General features: G+C 51.8%; 2 protein-coding genes across 2 annotated transcripts in view; one reads left to right on the plus strand and one right to left on the minus strand.

The window, feature by feature from the left end:
- Window positions 1–2,181: 2,181 nt before the first annotated feature.
- Window positions 2,182–3,354, plus strand: NKX2-4 (NK2 homeobox 4). The gene is made up of 2 exons (XM_058021094.1): window positions 2,182–2,557; window positions 2,687–3,354. Exons 1-2 carry the CDS (start codon window positions 2,185–2,187, stop codon window positions 3,352–3,354), a joined length of 1,041 nt encoding a protein of 346 aa, XP_057877077.1. The 5' UTR covers window positions 2,182–2,184.
- Window positions 3,355–5,748: 2,394 nt separating this feature from the next.
- The window catches only part of XRN2 (5'-3' exoribonuclease 2), a 32,479-nt gene continuing 18,107 nt past the window's right edge, over window positions 5,749–20,120 (minus strand). The window contains exons 24-30 of the mRNA XM_058021121.1: window positions 19,764–19,820; window positions 19,127–19,195; window positions 18,894–19,028; window positions 17,904–18,031; window positions 13,629–13,689; window positions 9,629–9,767; window positions 5,749–6,507 (exon numbers count right to left, since the gene is read on the minus strand). Of these exons, the coding sequence (XP_057877104.1) occupies window positions 6,445–6,507; window positions 9,629–9,767; window positions 13,629–13,689; window positions 17,904–18,031; window positions 18,894–19,028; window positions 19,127–19,195; window positions 19,764–19,820 (652 nt within the window). The 3' untranslated portion in view covers window positions 5,749–6,444. The remainder of the gene's footprint in view (window positions 6,508–9,628; window positions 9,768–13,628; window positions 13,690–17,903; window positions 18,032–18,893; window positions 19,029–19,126; window positions 19,196–19,763; window positions 19,821–20,120) is intronic.

Raw genomic sequence — 20,120 nt, forward strand, 5'->3', positions numbered from 1 at the left:
TCTCATCCATCCATCCATCCATCCATCCATCCATCCATCCATCCATCCATCCATCCATCCATCCATGCCCAGGGCAGGGTTCCTGCTTTGCCAAGCCGCTCCCTTGGAGGGAGGTTTCAGGCAGCTCCATCCTGGAGGGTGAGTCCCAGAAAGGAGGGGACCTGCTCCAGTAGGGATGGGAAACTACAGGTGCCGAAATAAAATAAAGTAAAAAAAAAAAGTAAAGTAAAAAAAAAAAAAGTAAAGTAAAAAAAAAGTAAAGGAAAAAAAAGCAAAGGAAAACAAAAAGCAAAGGAAAAAAAAGCAAAGGAAAAAAGAGTAAAGAAAAAAAAGTAAAGAAAAATAAAGAAAAAAATTTAAATGATAAAATAAAGTTTAAAAAAGGTAAAAGAAAGTTTAAAAAGGTAAAATAAAAAACTAAAATAAGAAACTAAAAAAGTAAAATAAAATAAAATAAAGTAAAATAAAATAAAGTAAAATAAAATAAAGTAAAATAATAAAATGATCAGCTTTTGGAGGAAGACTCTGATGAAGGCAGAGCTGGGCTCAGACACGGTTCAGCAGTTCACTGGTACCACTGGTGACACTGGTGGGCACCAGGGGCTGTGCTGGGGGCCCGACCCCAGGGACAGAGCTGTGTCCCACCCTGGGTTACCCTGAGGGGCAGCAGTGTCCCCACGCGTGGGGCATCCCCCGTGCTGCTCCCACAAGGATGTCGAGAGGATTTGGCTTTTTCTCTTCTCTTCTGTTCTTTTTTTTTTTTTTTTTTTTTTTTTTTTTTGAGCAGGGGAGGGGAAGAGAGGTACAGGAAAAAAAAAAAAAAAGGATGGAGGTGCCAGGAACTCTGTCTGAATGGTGGGAATATTGCAACTGAACAGAGCTGTCGGGATTTGGACGGCAGCGCGTGGAGATTCAGGACCCGTTTAACTCCTGACCCTCACCGGGCTCTCAGAGGTGGAGCACAAAGTTTAAAACTCAAACCTGCGCCCGCTCCGATCTTTTATCTTTTATTTTTAACAATCACCGCAGAGCTGCAGGTGCCTTCCCTCCGCAAAGATCAGGAAAAGATGGGGTTCGAGAAGGGAAGGGTGCAGTCCGGAGGGTGCGGGACAACCCTGGCTGCCCAAAACCCGCAGAGCGGAGTCCGTGAGCGAACACCGGCAGCACCGCGGGAACCGGTGCCGCTCTGGGGCGAGGCTGCTCACTGAACACCCCGAGTTTTACCAATTTCTGGGCAAGGCGCAGCCCCGCGGGTCCCCGGGCGCGCACCCCGCGCATCTCCCCGCGCTCGGCTGCGCCCGCCCCGTCGCGGCGGTGCCCGGCCTGGGGATGCGGGCACAGCTCCGGCCGCGGGGTCTGGCCGTGCCCCGGCCTCTGAGCCCGGCAGGGACCCCGCTCAGCCCCGCTCAGAGCGGCCCCGACGTGCGCGGGGTGCCGGTGGGGCAGGAGCCCCGCAGCCGCTCCCCGGCGCGGGGGACCGAGTCCCGCAGCCAGCCCGGCCCCGGCCCGCGGGCTCGGGCTGCTCCAGGCGAGCCTTTCGTTGCGCCAAAACCAACGAGCAAACGAAGAACGACCGAAAAAAACCCGAAAACGCGACCGCAAACGAAGCATCGGCCCTAAAGGGGCCCCGGTGCCGCGGGGGTCCCCGCTGGCCTCGCACCCCGCGGCGGCGGCTCCGAGGGGCCGGGAGCGGGACCGGGATCGGGAGCGGTGCAGCCCGGCGGGGAGAGGGGACAGGGCTGCCCGGTGCTGCCCGGTGCTGCCGTCGGGGCCGGGCGGGAGCCGCTCTGCCCCGGGACACCGTGCCCGGGGGTGGCCGCGCACCGTGGCGAGGGGCTCGGGGAACGGGCTGGTACTTACGGGCGAGGGCGGCGGGGCCGGGGCCGCTCGGAGCCGCTCGGGCGCTGCCCCGGCGTGGCCGGGCTTAAGAGCCGTCGGGCGGGCGCAGGACAATGGCCGGGAGGAGGGGGCCGGGGCCGGGGGCCGGCGGGAGGCGGGGAGGGGCCGGGGCCGCCGCCGCCGCTCCGCCCCCCCGCGTCTGGCGTAAACCCGGCGCCGGGCTAAAAGAACCGGCGAGCTACCGGCGCCCGGGGCTGGTGGCCGCCGCCGCGGACGGCTCGGCGGTGCCGGCGGCAGCGCCCGGCCCGGCTCGGCCCGCCCCGTCGCGTCCCGCCCCGCCGCGCCATGTCGCTGAGCCCCAAGCACACGACGCCCTTCTCGGTCACCGACATCCTCAGCCCCATGGAGGAGAGCTACAAGAAGTTCGGCGGCATGGACGGGGCGGGCGGGCTGGGCGCGCCCCTCGGGCCGTACCGCCAGGCCTCCGTGCCCCCCGCCGCCGCCGCCGCCGCCGTGCCGCAGCACGTCCCCGCGGGCGCGGCCGCCTACCACATGCCCCACGGCGTGTCGCAGTTCCCGCACGGCGCCGTCGGGGGCTACTGCAACGGCGGGCTGGGCAACGTGGGCGAGCTGCCCGCCTACCCCGAGGGGATGCGGGGCGGCGCGGCGGCGGGCGGCGGCTGGTACGGGCCCGGCGGCGACCCCCGCTACTCCAGCAGTAAGTGCGGGCGCGGGGGGCGCGGATGGGGAGGAGGAGGATGAGGATGAGGATGAGGGGCGGCCGGGCGCGGGGGGAGCGGGGCCGCGGCCCCGACGGGGCGGGCGCTGAGCAGGCCGTCCCGCTCAGTCTCCAGGTTCATGGGCCCGTCGGCGGGGATGAACGTGGCCGGCATGGGCGGCCTGAGCGGCATCGCCGAGGGCGCCAAGGCCATCGTGCCGCTGCACGCCGCGCCGCGGAGGAAGAGGAGGGTGCTCTTCTCGCAGGCGCAGGTCTACGAGCTGGAGCGGCGCTTCAAGCAGCAGAAGTACCTGTCGGCGCCCGAGCGGGAGCACCTGGCCAGCCTGATCCACCTGACCCCCACGCAGGTGAAGATCTGGTTCCAGAACCACCGCTACAAGATGAAGCGCCAGGCCAAGGACAAGGCGGCCGCGCAGCAGCTGCACCCCGACGGCGGCGGCGGCGGCGGCAGCGGCGGCCTGTGCCAGCAGCAGCCCTCGCCGCGCCGCGTGGCCGTGCCGGTGCTGGTGAAGGACGGCAAACCCTGCCCGCCGCCGGGCAACGCCACCCCGGGCCCCGGGCCCGCCGCCCCCGCGGCCCCCGCTGCCGCCGCCGCCGCGCCCGCCGCGCACCCGCACCCCGGCTCGCTGGGGCAGGCGGCCGACCTGGAGGAGCTGTCGCCCAGCCCGCCGGCGCTGCACGGCCCCGTGGCTCCCCTGGCCCCCCTGGACTCGGCCGGCGTCGACTACAACGGCGGCATGGTCAGCCCCAACCTGCTCTACGGCAGGACGTGGTAATAACAATCGGTGCGTCCCGTGTGTGTCCCCCCGAGTGCGCCGCTCCTCCGGCACCGGACGCTCCGCCCTGCCCGGTGCCCGCGGGGATCGCCGACGGCCGCCCCACCCTCGGTCCCCTCCCGGCCTCCCTTCGAGTTTTTTTTAAGTCTCTGCTGTTTTTGGACAAACGGCCCCCACGGCAGCTCCGAGCGCTTGCGTGAGTGTGAATCAGAGTGGATTTGTGTGAGTGTCGGTGCGTCCGTGTCCCGGCCGCCAAGAGCTCCTCCCGACGGGGCTGGGGCGGCCGGGGCAGCGCGGGGCTCCGCTTCGGCCCGGCCCCTCGCCCCGGCGGCAGCGCAGCCCGGAGCCCCGGCGCATATCGCGATAAACCCTCCGAGGCGCGGCTCATCGCGGCCGAATTAACGCCGTGGGGGTGCCCCGGAACGGTGCAATCCCGTTCTTATCTCCGCCCGAGGTAAATTGGGTCGCAGCTCAGCTGAGGCGGGAGCCGTGGCAGGAGAGCCCCGCAGCGTCGGTGCTCGGGTTTAAGGGGAAAACCCCGTTTTTCTCGTTGTTGTTATCAAACACCGCGCAGTCAGTGAATGCCCGTGCGTGGACGGGGCGCGCGTCCCGCGGAGCCGCCTCAAGCCCCCGGCCCTTGGCTCGGAGCCCTGCGGAGGTGACGGAGAGCCCGGGGATCCCCGGGGCTGGACCCCGCTTCCCGCCGGGATCGGACCCCGCAGCAGCCGGGGCCGGGGGATGCACGGAGCCGGAGCGGGATTCATCCCCGCGCCACTGTCCGAGGAACTCCCGCACGTCGGGAAACGCTCCTCGGGACTCCTTCCGGCAATTTTTCTTTCTTTTATTTTTTATTTTAATTTTATTTTAAACAATAAAAAGGAAGCCTTGTTCTCAGGACTCGGCTGCTTCTTTCTCGGTGTACGGACCGAAGGACAAGCTCAAAATCCCCTCTTTTCTGCCTCCCTGTCGGCTGCTAAGGATTTAATTCTGTGTCCCTCCTGCCTCTGCCAGGCTCCCCCATCCTTGGGGGACCCGCTGAACCCCAGCCCCGGGAAGCACCGAGGGCTGCTCCACTCCCAGCTGTGCCATGAAGGAATGATTCTGATATGGAAAATCGGGATTTTGGCCTCTGCAAGACCACAGACTCAGTCCCAGACCTGTCCCCAAGCCTTATGTGGGAGCCTGGAGGGGAAGGGAATCTCCACCGTTCTTCTGGAAAGAGATCCCTTTCCTCCCTGGCTCCCTCCCCTTTCCATGAGGGAGAATTTCTCCCTGCTGGGTCCCACGGGAAACGGCCCAGAGTGACTCCAAATTAGATGGTATTTGTACTTAAATTCTGGGGTGGGACTGAGCCCAGCCTGGTGAGTGGCTTCCCCCTCAAACTCTGTTAAATCCAAGGGGATATATCGGGCTCAGCTCCAGCGTGGGGGAAAAACCCAAACGTTACCTGTGAGCAAAGCAGCCTGAGGAGTTCCACAGGGATGCTGTCCCAGGGTGACCCCCAGGCTTCCCCAGCAGCTGGGGGCAAAGGGAACTGCAGCAGAGCCCCAGGAACGTGGTGCTGCCCAGCCAGGTCCTGCATCCCAGCCGAGGAAAGGAAGCCTCAGGGCCAGCACGCTGCTCCAAGCAGAGCTCCAAGTGGGCAGCACAGCTCCCAGGGCCCAGGCTGGCTCCACTCACACTGCAAGGGGGTGAAGAAGGATTGGGCAAAGCGAAGCCTGTAGGGATGAACCTTTCCCAAATGTTTACCCAGACTTTTTGTGACCCAAAAAATTGGAGCAAGGGACAAAGCCACCAGCACGCGGGTCCATCCACCTTTGGAATGTAGGCAACCCACCCCACTCCTTCCTCCAGTCCATTCCCATGAAAACTCACCATCAGAGCTGGTTTTGTCCTGCTGGAAAAGCAAAATGGCTCTTTGTGAGCACCCCAATCTTTTCCCAGCCATGGGAGAAGGCCCTGGGGAGGGCTGGTGGCTCCCAGCCCCGGGAATGCTGCATCACAATGAGGGATTCTGCTCCACCTTCCATCACTTGAAAATAATGAATCCACGTTGATTTCTTCCTTCCAAGTTAAACAGGGCTGTCAGGGCATTTTCCCCCCAGTTGCTGGCGATTAACACCTGGACGTTTGGAAAGAAGGGAGCTCCAAGGAGTCAGGGCCAGAGTGGGGTTGGGAACTTTACACAATACCTGGATTTAATTGAAAAATCCAAAGGGAAAGCTGAACTGGATGCTCCCCTCATTTCAATATTTTTTTTCTTATTAAACAAAGAATTTTAAATGCTAGAAGTTGGGTGAAATTATATTCCAATACATCAACTGTAATGCGTGCACAGAAGCAAAAATATAAACAGGCTCTGGATGGGGCTGGAAATTAACCACACGCCACTGCTCAGAATTTCAAAAGCCACTTTATAAAGCAAATAAAAATATTTACTGATTTGGTACACCCACACAGAAAATCCCTAGAAAGAGTGCTAAAAACGAATGGAATTCCTGCCCTTCGCAGCCGTTTTAAATTAGGTATCAAACAGACAAACCCACAGCCCCTGCCTGGTTATGCCATGACAAAACCCACGCCAGAAACGGGCACACGTCCAAAAAAAGTTGAAATATTTTACTTCAGAGTCCGAGAAACCAAAGGAAGCACCTGCCAAGGAGCAGCGAGGGCCGTGTCTCTCTCAGCGCTGCCGGCTGCCTGCTGGGTCTGCCCCCAGAGTCCATAAAATCCCATTTCTGGGCATTCTTTCCAACCCCTTGTCTGTTTTCAGGCTCTTGTGTGTGGAGTAGAGGATGTTTGGAGTTCAGAGGGGCGGGCAGCGCTCAGCATAGCTTGGATTTGTAAGGAGGACAACGCAGCACTCCCACCTCGTCCGACGGCAATCCGCTCTTCCCAGTCCCTCCCAAAAAATCATCAGGTCCGTAAGAAATGTGCACATTTAAAACAGGCATCCGTTTAAAAACTACAGGGATGGTGCTTAACAATTCCATTTTTTTTTTCCCCCCTCACCCCACAAATAATAAAAAGAACAAAAGCAAAAATCCCAGACGTTTTCCATGTTTAAAAAATAAAACCAGGAGGCAGGAGCTAATTCCAGCTGTACCTTCCTGCGGGATGCTGGAGCGGGTAGGGCCTCCCGGGGCCGTACGCCTGCAAACAAACAAACAAAAGCAAGCATTTATTTTTGGGATTAGCAGCACGAGTAAACAAGTGGGGTGAGCTCCAGGCGCCATAGGGAACGGGGACAAAACATCCTCTGCTCAGAGAGGTGCCAGGAGCAGGGCTGAGCACCCCTCATCTGGCTGTGGAGTCTCCCAAAAACACGGGCTGGGAATGGATTGCTGCACTGCACAGGCTTTGGAATCCTAAATAAATTCACCCCCACCGTGGGCAAGGGACTTCCCACCTGTGACACCTCTGCTGCAAAAGGAGAAATGTTGGAGCCAGGGACGTGGGGCAGCTCACACTCAGCGTTTTTACACTAAAGTATTTTAAGGAAAAACAAAAGCTGTATTTGTTGCAGAAGAGGTGTTTTCCAGCACTCGTTCGCTTTAATAAGAGGTCAAAGAGATCCAAATCTCACTTTGGAAATTACTCCAAATTAGATGTATATTTCTACTTAAATTCAGGCATTTGGTACATCAGGTAACCAGGGGAAAAATCCGTTTAAAATTTTCACAGAGCACCCCTGAAGCATTTAAAATGATTTCCAAACATGGTACATTGCAGCGACCAGCAAGTTAATTAAAGGTGATGCACCAACACCAGCTACAGCCTTGGTTTGCTCTTTACTCAGGGATTTTGGGTGTGGAGTGAAAAAGGGGCTTCCTGCCTTTAAAAGAGAAATCTCTCTCCATCACAGCCCACGGCGGCTGGGATAACCACGGAAACCACAGAGCCGTGAGCAGACCTGCCAGGGAGGCTCCTGCAGCCTTGCCCGTGCAGGGAAGGTTTGTTTCCAGGCTTGATGAACTCAATTAAAAAAAGAAACAAGTTGGCTACATCTCTTAAAAAACCCTTCCAAACCATCAGCAGGGAAGGACAAAGCGGAGGCCTGGGAGTGCTGCAGCGGCCGCGGATGCGGTGGACGCTCCGTTGTGTGCTGCTCCGGGCTGGAATAAAACTGCCCAACACCTGCACCACCCCAGCAAGCTCATTCTTTGCTTCTCTGGGAGAGCTGGAAGGCAGCAAAGCCCCACTCCCAGGGAGCCCCCCAGATCCATGGCAGCTGCATTAATTTTGTAAGCACTCTGCGGCAGCGCGTTTATTAACCTCTTCAGACCATGTTCTGTACGCTGTAAAAAAAGAATTCAGAGGTGAAAGGGCCCAAAGATAATTATTTATGCTGCTACGTGTCACCACTTCCACTTGAATCCCTTTTCAAGGCTTTAAAGCTTTGAAATTTTCAGGCAGCAAGGCCGGATTCAATGATTAGGCTGGCACCCTAAACCCTTTCAGGTACTTTCTCATTTCACTCCAGCCTCGAAGAAATAATGACATCTGAAAGTTCATTTAAAAATAACAAGAACAGAAAAAAAGCAAAAAAAAAAAAAAAAAGAAAATTAAAAGCAGATAAACAGTTGCAGCACAACTGCAAAGGGAATTTTAAAAGGAAGCAAATTCACTGCAGCTAAAAGATTTGTGCTTCATTATGAACTCATCATGTATGTGAATAAAAATTAAATAAAGGGTTGTCACTGCTGGGTTAAATGTTTCCTGCACCTACAGGTGGGTCCATGCCAGCACCAGGGGAATTCTGTTCTGGGCAAGGCCACACCTTTACCCAGGCTGTGGATGTCCACAGGGCTCCAAAGTGGGAATTAACAGGGATACCCTCCCTGGGCCCCCACTGCAAACCCTGCTTGGAAACCATTCCTGCTCCCCCTCACGATTCCAGCTGTTGGGCACCACAATTTAAGGCTGGGAATGAAGTGCTCCAAGCACAGATTCCTTTATAGGGGCATCCTGCCTGGGATGAAGGACAGAGCAGAGTGTGTGCCATGGCAGACAGAATTTTCCAGGAGTCCATTTCCCAGACTAATTAAACCCTGCCCAGACTCCAGCAGCACAAAGATCCTCCCCCAATTTTCCCCCAGGAGCACAGCAGTCCCTGCTATGGATTAGTGCAATCAGGGATTTATTCCTCTGCCTCTGGGGTTTTGGGTAAACTTGTGTGGCACAAAACGAAAGATTTCTGAAATCTGATCTTAACCAAATTTAAAATGTATTTTAGAGCTCCACAGGTTGGGGCAATGTTCAGGCCCCATTATTTCCCTGTGATTATGATCCATGTTGGTGATTTCTGCCTCCAGTCACAACCAGTGCTGGCAGGGTTTGTACTGGTGATGAGCTGTGTAACACACATCTGGGTACTGGGTAGATGAGCAGGCTGGGAGGAAGAAAATTAACTTGACTTGTCCTGAGCTGAATCAGGCCCCAGCAGAAGGCACATTTCCAACAGTTTGTGCCCTAATTTCCACATCAAGGATAGGGCAATAGGGCTGTCACCTCCTCCTCCTCCCTGGGACTGGTCACTAACCTTCCCAGTCCTGACTTCCACAAACAGCAGCAGAGCTAGGAGTTCAACCTAGATATCCAAAATTTATTTAAAATGAGTGTTTAGCAGTGTAAACACCCAGACTTCTGGTACAATATGCAGATCATGTTTTACTGGGATCACACCCCAAAAAAAATTCCCTAAGCACAGTCACCTGCTACTCTCAAGCAGCATTTTCACTCTGTGGCATTTTCATGAACTGCTGACCAAGTCACCTGCAATTTTGGATGAAGTTCTCCCCTCACAATTGCTTGTTTCCTTTTAACTGCAGAGAGCTATGTCCACATGCTTACTCCTCTGGGCTAGGAGAACCCAGCATTTGCATTAAGCATCTTTTCAGCTCAGAGAAAGCCAATAAGAAATTCAGGGCAGAAATTCAGGAAGGTGTAAGAATCTACATTTTAAACACGTTGAGGAGAACCCAAAAGGTCCAATGGGCAGATTTCCTTGTGGAAGAGGAAGGCTGGTGGGAATGCTTGCCTCAGGCTGCAGGAGGACAGTGACCCTGTCACTGGTGGTGCATTCCCAGCAGGGCCCTTGTGCCAGGGGTGCAGCCAGGCAGTCACCCACCTGTGCATGGTGACACAGTGACACTAAAACCTGCTCAGCAATGCCTGCCCATGCCACACTCCCTCTGCACAGCCCCAGGAGGAGGAAGCTGTGGCTGGGAGGGGAGCACAGTGCACCACACCATGTGGGGCCCCTCTTTCCTACCTGTCTGCCCCTGTCCATGCGGTCCTCGGGTCTCTGGGGGTATCCCATGGGCCCCATGCCCTGGTACTGGGCTGGCTGGAACTGGTTTGGGGACTGCATCACGCGGTTCCAGGCGAGCAGAGGAGCAGCTCCGGCGGTTCTGCGCGAGGAGAGAACGCTGCAGTGGGAACGGGGCTCCTGCACAGCCTCCCACAGCACAGACCCACTTCTGGCTTTGTCTCTGAGCTCAGCACGGACAGCCCAGTGCTAGTGAGAAACCAGGAGCAGGGAATATCTCCCCAAATCCTCCCTAAAGGCTGCTTTGCCGACCTCTTCCTTCGGCACAGCCGCGAGCGGCAAACTCGGCCGCACGCAGCGGATTTTTCCAATTCCCTGGAAGGCTTCCGTGCACCTCTTATTGCAGGGGCAGATTTGCTGATCCCAAAGGCTCCCCAGCACACCCCAGGAGTAAACATGTGCCACACGGGAGCCAGGGGCTTTCTTTGAATGCCCAGACTCTTTCTGGGAGTCCATTCTTCCCAGTTAATTGCAGGTTGCAAATGAATTCTTACGGCGAGCGTTCGGAATCTAGGGTAGGGGCCTTGGCTGCTTTTTCCCATCCATTATTCTGCTCAATATGTCAGGAGGTCTGATCGGGAAGAAACCTTTTCAAGTTCTATTGATGCCGTTTTCAATTGACCACGGTGACCTAGCAACATAAGCACTAATTGGCACGGGCTGACTGACATTTGGTGTACAGTTTATATGGGAACGCAGATCCCACATCCATTATGGCCCAGTTTGCCATCCTGGATTACCCACAGCAAGAAATGTTTTCATTTCCTTCAAGTACTCATTCTGACATGATAATTAGAAAGCAACAGGTAGAACACGTCCAATATTGTTTGATTCAAAATATTTAGGGGAAATGCTACGGCCGTGATCCGGTTGTTACAGCTGAGCACGGCTGAGGGACAATTCCTTAAAGGATTCAGAGCAGGTGGGTCCTGCAGGACAATATGATGTTGTGAGGGAAAAACATGGAGAGTGGAGACAGTTAATCCTTCCTGACCCCTGCTGAAGAGGGACTTGGCTGAGCAGAGCAGGGCCAGCAGAGAGCAGAGGCTCTGCATCCCAGGTTTGGGATAGGGACAGCAAAGAAGAGAGGCTCTGCATCCCAGGTTTGGGATCACAACAGAGGCTCTGCATCCCAGGTTTGGGTAGGGACAGCAAAGAACAGAGGCTCTGCATCCCATGTTTGGGATGGGGACAGCAGAGGCTCTGCATCCCAGGTTTACCTGCTGCCCGACACACCACCCCTCAGAAGGAGCCATGCTGTAGTTAAAGCCAAGAGCACTTTACATTTGTGGGGACTAAACTCTCCAACTCAACGTTCTAAGTTCATCCTTTGTTCATACTCGCTTCTTTTGATTTAGTGCTTTGAGTGCTAAGTTTTTTCCCCTCATGGTTCCTAGAAAACAGCAAACTCTCCATGAAAAATGCACTGCTCAGCCATAAGGAAAGCTGCAGAGAATTACCTATACAGCCCCAGCTCTGGGGCTTTTATTAACAATCATTCTGCCTCTACAACAAGTGCTGGTGATAAATATGCCTAAAACTCACAGACCAGCTCTTGCTCCATGCCTGGAATGGGGAAGTTTGACACAAATTTCTTTAGGCATTAATTTTTACTTGGCACAGAGTTTAAACTTTTTAAGTGTTATTTAGTGAAAAGTTGAGATATTTAACAAATTAAACACAACACCACTAACATCACTGCTTTGTTGGGGCACTGGTTGGTAATCTAAATCACCTGAGGGTGGAGATCTGTACACAGCAAAACTGTAACCAAAAAAGAACTAAAAAAGAGAAAAAAAGAGAACTGTGCCACTTGGAGCACCCCAGGAGCTCACACAGGCACTACCCAGAGTTAAACCAACTCAAACATTCAGCCAGGTCAGATAAATTCAGGAGAGTTTATAAAGGAAAAGATTCCTGTCTTCACACCCCAGCCACTTTGGAAATTATTTCTATGAATAGTAAAAAACTCTGTTCAACCAGATGATACATTTCCATCAGCCAGGTAGCAAATTTCTCTCTATAAATTCTGGCCTGGCTCAAGAGCACAAAAAGGACCTCTGCAGTGCCCAAGAATGTCAGGACAGGGGAGAGGGAACCCAAAATTCAGTTTCCCTGCTGCACACCAAGGTGCACCACTAGATTTAAAAGCAAGAAATCCCATACAGGAGACAGGAATAGCTGGATTATGGAGAAGCAGCTTTACACTCCTGGTTTTTCCTCCCAGGCCTGGGAAGGAAGATCCAGTTTAGCCCCTGCTGCACCATTCCATCCCTGAAATAGCACAGCTGGCAGAGACAGGGCTCCTTGCTTATCCCTTACTCAGAGTGGTGAATCCAGGCTATCCCAGCCTCCTGCCCACCCACTCCATCCCACAGGACTGGAGCAGTCCTTCATTCCTTCCCTCCCTGAGCAGAAATCCCTGACTCCTCTCCCCCATGGCACCTATTGATCCTGGAGAGCTGCAGCAGCAAGAGGGGCAGGAATTAGGGGAACCAGCAGCTCCCAGGGAAAGAACAGGAAACTCAAAATGCCTTCAACAGGTTCAGATGCTTTTTCCTGTACCAAGTGTCTCTGTGTTTAACTTTCTGCTTAAGTCTCTGTGCAGCAACTCAACACCAGCTCTAAGCACGTTTGATCTGCTCCCCAAATCCAAAACCTTCCAAGAACACGGCAAAACTACTTATCCTCAGTGCTGGCAGAGCTTTTCATAAACCCTGCACAGTGTAACAAAGGGAAGGCAGTGACAAGTGACAGACCTGCAGCAGTCCTTCAAAAATCAAAGTATATAAATTGAATTTAATTAAGGGGTGGGAGTGGCAACTCCCATGGCCCAAGCAGTATTAAAGTTTGCATTATGAATGAATCTTGCCTTACAATATTCCACACAGATGAGGCACAGGACAAGGGAGCCAGGCTTACTTCAGTGGGGATCAAAATGGTTGCCATGGAAAGTGGCTGTGGAGAGCTCAATAAATTCCCCCAAAGCCCATATTTTCAATGGTGAAACATTTGCAAATAAACCCAGGGGGAGAAAAAAGCTGGGTGTTGGAGCAGAAACTTCTCTGCCTCCTCCATAAACATAAATAAATGTCATTATTCATAGCTGACACAGGTAGCCTGGGCTTATTGAGCCCACCCCACCGGAGGACACACAAGCCATCAATGAGGGGATGCATGTAAAACATCCCTGATTATCAAACCATGTCACATTCCTTCTATTCGATGGCACTTATTGGGCTGCAGATTCCATAATCCTTCCCTGAGTCCCTTCTGCATTTAATTCAGTTCAGCCTTAAGTAGTTAAAGAAACTGTTTTCAGTGGCAACTAATAACTACTGACCTACAGTGACACTGCCCTACAATGGGCTTGTCAGGCCTGAAAAACTTGTACCAAAGAAGCTGATTAGGACTTCAAGAGGTTTGTAGCAAGAATCAATGGCTGGTCTGTGCTAATGCTGCGGCTGTGGCACAGGAATGATAAAAGTGGAACACCATTAGTTATGCCTCATTAAGCTCCACAGCCCTCCTAAAAAGAAATTTGTTTAGCCTGTCCAAAATCTAATGCAGTTTTAAGCTCTCTGTGTTCAATTTCATAGTATCTCAAAAGCTTCAATAAGATAAAGGCCAAAGAACCAAGAACGGTACCAAAGCACCAACAGTAAAGTTAATTTTGAAGCCTGAGTTTTAATGGAAAGTGTTTTTCCCTCCTTTTTTTTAATACAAAGTACTCGAGCCTTTTAAAGGATGAACACCACGTAGTGGGCTCTCAAAACACCAATAAATCATGGACATTAATTAACTCAAAAAACCTGCTGCACAGCATCATTTCCACAATTTTAAACCACAATACTGCAAACAGAGAAGGGAAAACCAAACACAGGGAAGGCTGGCAGAGCCCAGTCTGCCCTCCTGGGCACGTTTCACATCCCTCCTGCCTTACCTTTGTGGTGTCTGCTGGAACAAGGGTGTGGGACCTCTCCAGGACTCCTGGGGCCGAAGATCTGGAGGGCAAAATGAGATGGGAAAATAAGAGAGAGCAAGAACAACTCAGGAGCTGTGCTCACTCCTCTGTGTGCCCCAGAGATGCTTTTGAGAAGCCAGACAGGAAAGCTCAGGCTGGATGTGCCACAAACACACTCCAAGTCATGGCTTCCTGCTGCTGGCTTGGACAGTGTCCTGCTGTCAACGGAGAAAAAGCAACTTTTTTGGCTCTAGCACATCCAACAAGCTTCATAACAGAGAATTATGAATTTTAATTGCCAGCTCTGGCATTGGTAAGTGCTCAGATGCTTCGCAGGTGTCTCCTCTTGAATTTTTGAGGATGCAAAACCTCGTCTGTCACCCTAACAACTCAGTTTAATATTCATATATCTTACCAGTACATTCATTACTATATAAAGAATACAGGCACTCAAATACATACCCAACACTGTGTTACCACAACACACCATGTTTGTGACCAATAAAGTCAAAATATGGACCAGTTTTCCTCTGACTGGGCTAAGTTATTCCATAAAGGTAACTAAAACAATGGCCAGAGCATGGAATAAAGTGGATTATTCTGTTTTATTCACGTTTAGGTAAATATAACTATATTTAGGATGAAAAGGGTGAAAAATTCATTAAAACAAAATATAAATACATTATCACTAAAGGTAAATTTAAAAGTTACTGCGGGCAGTGATAATACCCTAATAAAAACCTATTAATGATGTCCCAGATAATGGAATCAGACTGAATTAAGCCTTTTTGGGTAAAACCTTGGCCAGAGCCCCAGTGCTGGCGTGCAGGAGACCACCCACTCACCCATTGTGCAGGGCTGGTTTGGGTGGCACAAACAAAGGCCAGGCAGGAGCAATGCTGCCTTAACAGGGCCCGCAATTAAACGCTTGTTGTCCTTCTAAATAACCTGGTCAGCAAACAGGATAAAAGCAGCAGCTCCTCAAAAGCACCCAGGCAGCCCCCAGCACTCGGGGCCAGCGTCAATCAAAAGCTCCAGTTTCACTGACACCTTTGATGGCTTTCAATGGCCTTCAAGTGTGACCTAATTCCAACAGCTGGTTCCAGCAGCTGGATAATGGCCGGCACACGGACACCCTGCCGTGCTAGGACATGGAAGCCTGGCCTCCCCTGCAAAGGGGAAGGGGGAAACATTAAATAAATAAGTCTGTGCCTCTCTCCTAGCTGTGGCTGGATTGTCTGTCCCAGCCCCAGCGAAGAGAACACCAAACAAATTCCCAGTCCCAGCAGCTCTGCTCTTCCCGGGAGCCTGCTTGGCAAAGTCAATCCAGCCCATAATTCTTCATTTATCCCCCATGCAGGGTTATTTATTCAGCTTTACACCTAGACACACAACTACATCAACCTGGTTTTACATCCCCAAACACACACACAGCTACCAACTGATGCTCCTCAGCTCCTCTTTTCCAGCCAATTTCCAGCCTGAAGCAGACCAGGACTGAGGGTAAGGAAGTGGCATTTCCCTGCTGATCAGCCTGGGAATCTCAAGGGCTTTTCCAGGCCTGAACAGGCTGCACCCACACAAAGCCATGTTTATTTTGGAATACAAGGGGAGGGCAATGGAATCCACAATGCTGCTTTAGGGGAAAATGAGCAGGTTTTCAACTGGAGCTTAAAATATTTTAAAAAGTTTTGGACAGCTCCTGAGCGGCATAACTTTCAATCAAAAATATCCTAAAATGACTCTCTGTTTCTGATAATTTTCAAGTTCACAGACAGCAGCAGCACAGAAACACAGGCAACATCTTGTTTGCAGACCCTTCCTCTGCATGTGAGCAAGGACCCAGGTCTCCTGCTGTAACCACACCTTTCTGCAGCTCAGTTTATGAAATCATCGTCAATGAAATCATCATCAAAGCATTTAAAGCCCCCCTACTCATTTGTATGGCTGACAGAACAACCTTGGAGGGAGTCTGCAGCAGTGAATTGCATTCAGAAAGGTACAAAACAGAAGAAGGAATGACAATTAATATTTTCTTTAGCCTGCAAAACTTAGGCATTTCCCAGAGCTATAAGGCCAAAGAAACTGCCTTGTCTAGCAGCTCCTCAAGTAACAATTTATCTAATCAGGGTGGCAATCAAAGGGAAGATTTTGTGTTTACTGATTGCACTAATCAAAATCACTTTTCCAAGGCAGCTAATTGACAAGTTTACTGCCTGCCACGCAAGTCATAAATCAGATGTCCTGCTCTGCAGGAGCCAAACCTGCCATTCCCAGAGCGCTGCCACCCTGCACTTGACTCCCCAAGTTATCAGCACAGACAATTATTCATCAACTGAAAATTGGCACATCCAAGGCAAATCAGGGAGCACTGGTGAGGAACACCCCCAGCCCTGAGGCTCTTGAGGAGGGGCTGGCTCCTGGCTTGACCGCATCGCCCTTCTGGAGGCTGATTTTACTGCAGCATGCCTGTGAAAACACTACACACCAAGGGGAAAGTTCCTCTGCATCAGTCCCATTGAATGTGGGGATTTTGACCACATCAGCTGTGGTTTTTCAGGGATGTGTGGGCTCCTGGTGCTTCCCAGCCTGGCCACACCACAACTGCAGTTCTCTCACAACAGTACAGCTGATGAACACAACTTGCACATTGGAGAGAACATTGTGTCATCCAAGAGGCCTTCCCATTTCTCCTGATTTGATTTTCCAGCTGAAGGTACCAGTGCTCTGATGAAGGACTGAGAGATGACTGCAAAAGGGAAGAAGATGCTGTGCTCCAGACCTAGGAGCACCTCTGGGGACTCCAGGCAGAATGTTTTTGGGGGGAATTGGCCCAAGTGCTCATGAATTCCCAACCACACTGTGCAGGCAGACTGCTCCCACTCAGCAAGAGCCTCAGCACAGTGGGGTTTGGGGAGCTGCTGACACTCCTCATCTTCACAGGTCTGCTCAGCACCAGACCCACACAATCCATAATCCATGATGTGTTATGATCTTCGGGCAGGTGAGCATCCAAAAGGCTGATCCCAGCAGAAATCCAGGGCTATGCCACCTGGAGGTGTTCTTCTAACAGGGGTTTAAGCAAGTCTGACTCTGCTTGGTAGCAGAGGAGCTGAGGCACACGTGGTTCACTTGGCATTGACAGAACCAGGTGGGCCAGGCTGGGGCCTCACCCTGCAGCCAGGCAAGCAGGATGGGTTTTGGGAATGGTTCTAGGGAGCAACACAGCCCTCAGGCTTTTTGATCCATCCTCCTGAGGGACATGAGCTGTCCTCAGGCCCCAAATAAAGAGGCACTGAAAGAAACAATCTCCAAACTCTAAGTCAAGCGCTGCCATAATCCGTTGCAAAGACCTGACGCCGCAGTCAGAGCAAATGAGAAGTTAATTAGAGTTTAAGCCTAATCTCCTAGGACAGCAGCCTTAGCAGAAGAGGAGGACCACCACCCAGTGAAGGGCCAGAGGACACATTTGCAGTGTGCAGCTCTGTGGTGTCCCATGAAAGCAGAGTGCCAGGAAGTGGCTCCAGAGAGTGCGGCTGGCGCACAACCCTGCGCGGTGAAGGAGCCTCCACGAGGCAGCTCCACCTGGATCCTGTCCCTGCTGCTCCACACAACAGCAGCACAGCAACCTCTGCCTCGTGCAAAAAGCAGCATAGGGAGGAGGGAAGAAAAGCCCAACCAATTGCTCTGAGGTTTGCCAGGCACACCTGCAGAACAGCGACTGGGGATGGCTGTGGCGCTCCAAGGGGGAGGAAGGCCTGCATCAAAGAAAGTCACCAGACAGCTTTCCAAGGCCAACAGATGGACTGGGATTTCTCCTCTAGCAGTGGCTCCAAGCCTCCTCAGTTTGAACCACTCTATGGCACTGGGGGGTATTTGCCTGCAGAGTGCTCCCTGCTCAGCACAAGGGGCTCGGGTGCCATGAGGACGAGAGCTTGGGAGTGACTCAGTGGCAGGACCAGGCCCAGGGATATGGGACAGACAGAGCACATTGAAGCATTTCCCACAACACATCAGGACTCAGCAGGAACAGCAGCACAGGGACTGCTGGGCTCCCAAAAACCTCCCCAAAACCACATAAATATTCTCTTTTTGGAGATGAATTTGCGATGCCTGTCTGCTAGTTCTGCCTTCCCATTCCCCACATTCTTCTTTCCAGATCGTATTTAAACACAGATAAAAAAGTGAAATAGATGAAGAGAGATGATGTTCAGACCAACCCAGCTGTGAGAAGCAGGAAGCAGAGGCACTTACTTGACAGCAGTTTGGGGATCTGCTGTTGGCTGCCCATGAGGGGCCTGGCGTAGGGGCTGCCATAGGCTCCGAGTGGCACGGCGTTGGGGTACATCCCTGGCATGCCCCTGTCCCTTGGCATTGTGTGCCTGTCATGGGGAGAAATGGCAAGGCAGCAGGTCAGGATGCTGTGCTGGGCTCCATCTCCCAGCACAGCTGCCTCCCAGCCCATCCCAAGCCCCCTCTCTTTCCTCTGGGCCAGGGATGCACTGGTGGATCGGGGCCCAGGCACATCTCGACACACACACGGGCCTGAGGAGCTGCTGCCAGGGAAATGCTCAGGCTTCCAATGGCACAGCTGTGCCTTTTATTGTGTCTGTGACATGCAAAAGGGTTCTCAAGTGCAGCCCCAGGACAGCTCTGCTTTTCCTTCCTAAAAGGGAGTGCTTTTCCTTCTTGCAGCTCCCCCAGAGCCGTAAGATGAAGAAGGTATTATCTCTTCCTAAGGAGACACTCCAGAGTCCAACTTTATTTGCCAGTCTCCTTTAAAACATTCTCTTCTCTGGCTCTGATAAATGCATGGCTCCTTGCACTCCCCAGTATGGAAACCCATTTAATTTTTAAAGCTTGTTTATAAAAGCTTAAAAGATATTCCTGTCTTCATTAGCAGTCTTAATTATCACTTGTGCATAATATTCTCATTGTACCTACAAGCAAACATCCACCAAACAAATTTTAAAAACCCTAAACAGCAGGAAAGTGACTTAGAACTAGCTGCTAAGAGGGGAAAAAAAGAATCAAAAAGCAAACAAGGCATTATTGCAAAATCACTGTAATGTTCAGTTTTCAGCAATATTTGATTTAAATATCACACACTGAGGTGTCCAACATGGAAAATTAGCACCTAAACTTGGACACTCCATGCCCAAACCCTTTATTTTTTTTTTAAATTTAAAAAGGGAGAAGGAGGGCAGTGATCCCAGCAAGGCAGCAGTAACCTCACAGCCTTACCCCAAGGTTCTGAACGCTGACTGGTCCAAATGCACTGGTTTCCTGTCCCTGTTAAAGCCAAGCTGTGGTCTCCAAGGCCTGCCATCATTGTTGGTTTTTTCCCAGTCTCCTGGCTTCAGAACTGGAGCAGGTTTCCTGAACAATAAGAACAGTTCCATAAGTACTTGTCAGAGCAAATACTCAGATGGATAAATCAGAATTGAATGATTTGAAAGCTGACAGCTGACACTTACTTTGCCCCAGGTAACACTGTAGCCTTGAAAATAAAGTCTTCAGCAAATTGTGGATCTTTGAATGAGATGCTAGAAGAAAATATTTGAGGATTAAGTTCATTGCATAATGGAGACAAAATGAAATAGTAGTCACTGCTTTATGACCAAGAAAGCTATAAACACACAGATAAGCAGAACAATTTCACTCTTCCAGATGGAATTCATGTTTTCCAGGACTAAGAAAGAATGAGGGTACAAGGAAAGAAAATAATGGTTCCCTGGAAAATTCAGCCTGAGTGACACAGCCTAAAGAGCAATGTCCTGACTGCACATACCACCTCCAAAGACAGGAGGAAAAATCCTTGTGACAGAGAAACAGGGACCGGCACAGAACAACTCCAATTTCCTGACAGTGGCAGATGGAAAAGCCAAACCCTTCCTTTAACTGATCACCCACAGGAACTACATCCCCATTTAGGACATCCTTCCTACTGTGCCCTGACAAAGTGTAACTCAGCATTTATTACTTCTCTGCACAGCTGCTGCTCTGGTTGAACCAAGCTGTGCCTCTCTGGAGATAAAAATGATGCAGATCACAAGTGATTTTCAGTGTTTTGCACTTTGCACACCCTTGCATGGAAGTCCACAGTTTACTGACCTGACTGCAGAGTTCTGTGTCAGATCCCGCAGCATGGGAACAGGAGACTGCACCACCCTGGTGAAGAGAAAAACCTCTGTCAAAACACCAAACACATTTCTCACCATCTGCTGCTCTGCCAACTAAGCCTGCAAAGCATTTATTTCAAAGTTAACCTGCCTTTCCCCTAAACCAAGTACTTCTATAAGCACTGGAGTGACTGAATCCTTATTTCTTAATGCCACCTCTTTTGCAGCAGATGTGTGGGGATTCTCTAGGGTCTGTCTAGGGAAATCAAGGCTGGAGGAGGTTTCTTGTTCCTGTTCTGTCCAAGAACAACTCTAACTTGGTGATATTCTTGTCAACCATGACAAGAAT

This window comes from Melospiza georgiana, chromosome 3, assembly GCF_028018845.1.
Source record: "Melospiza georgiana isolate bMelGeo1 chromosome 3, bMelGeo1.pri, whole genome shotgun sequence".
NCBI lineage: Eukaryota > Metazoa > Chordata > Aves > Passeriformes > Passerellidae > Melospiza > Melospiza georgiana.

Coding starts and splice junctions, on each gene's coding strand:
- NKX2-4 (XM_058021094.1), top strand. CDS start 2,185: ATGTCGCTGAGCCCCAAGCACACGACGCCCTTCTCGGTCACCGACATC. Junction 2,558..2,686: donor CGACCCCCGCTACTCCAGCA/GTAAGTGCGGGC, acceptor CGTCCCGCTCAG/TCTCCAGGTTCATGGGCCCG.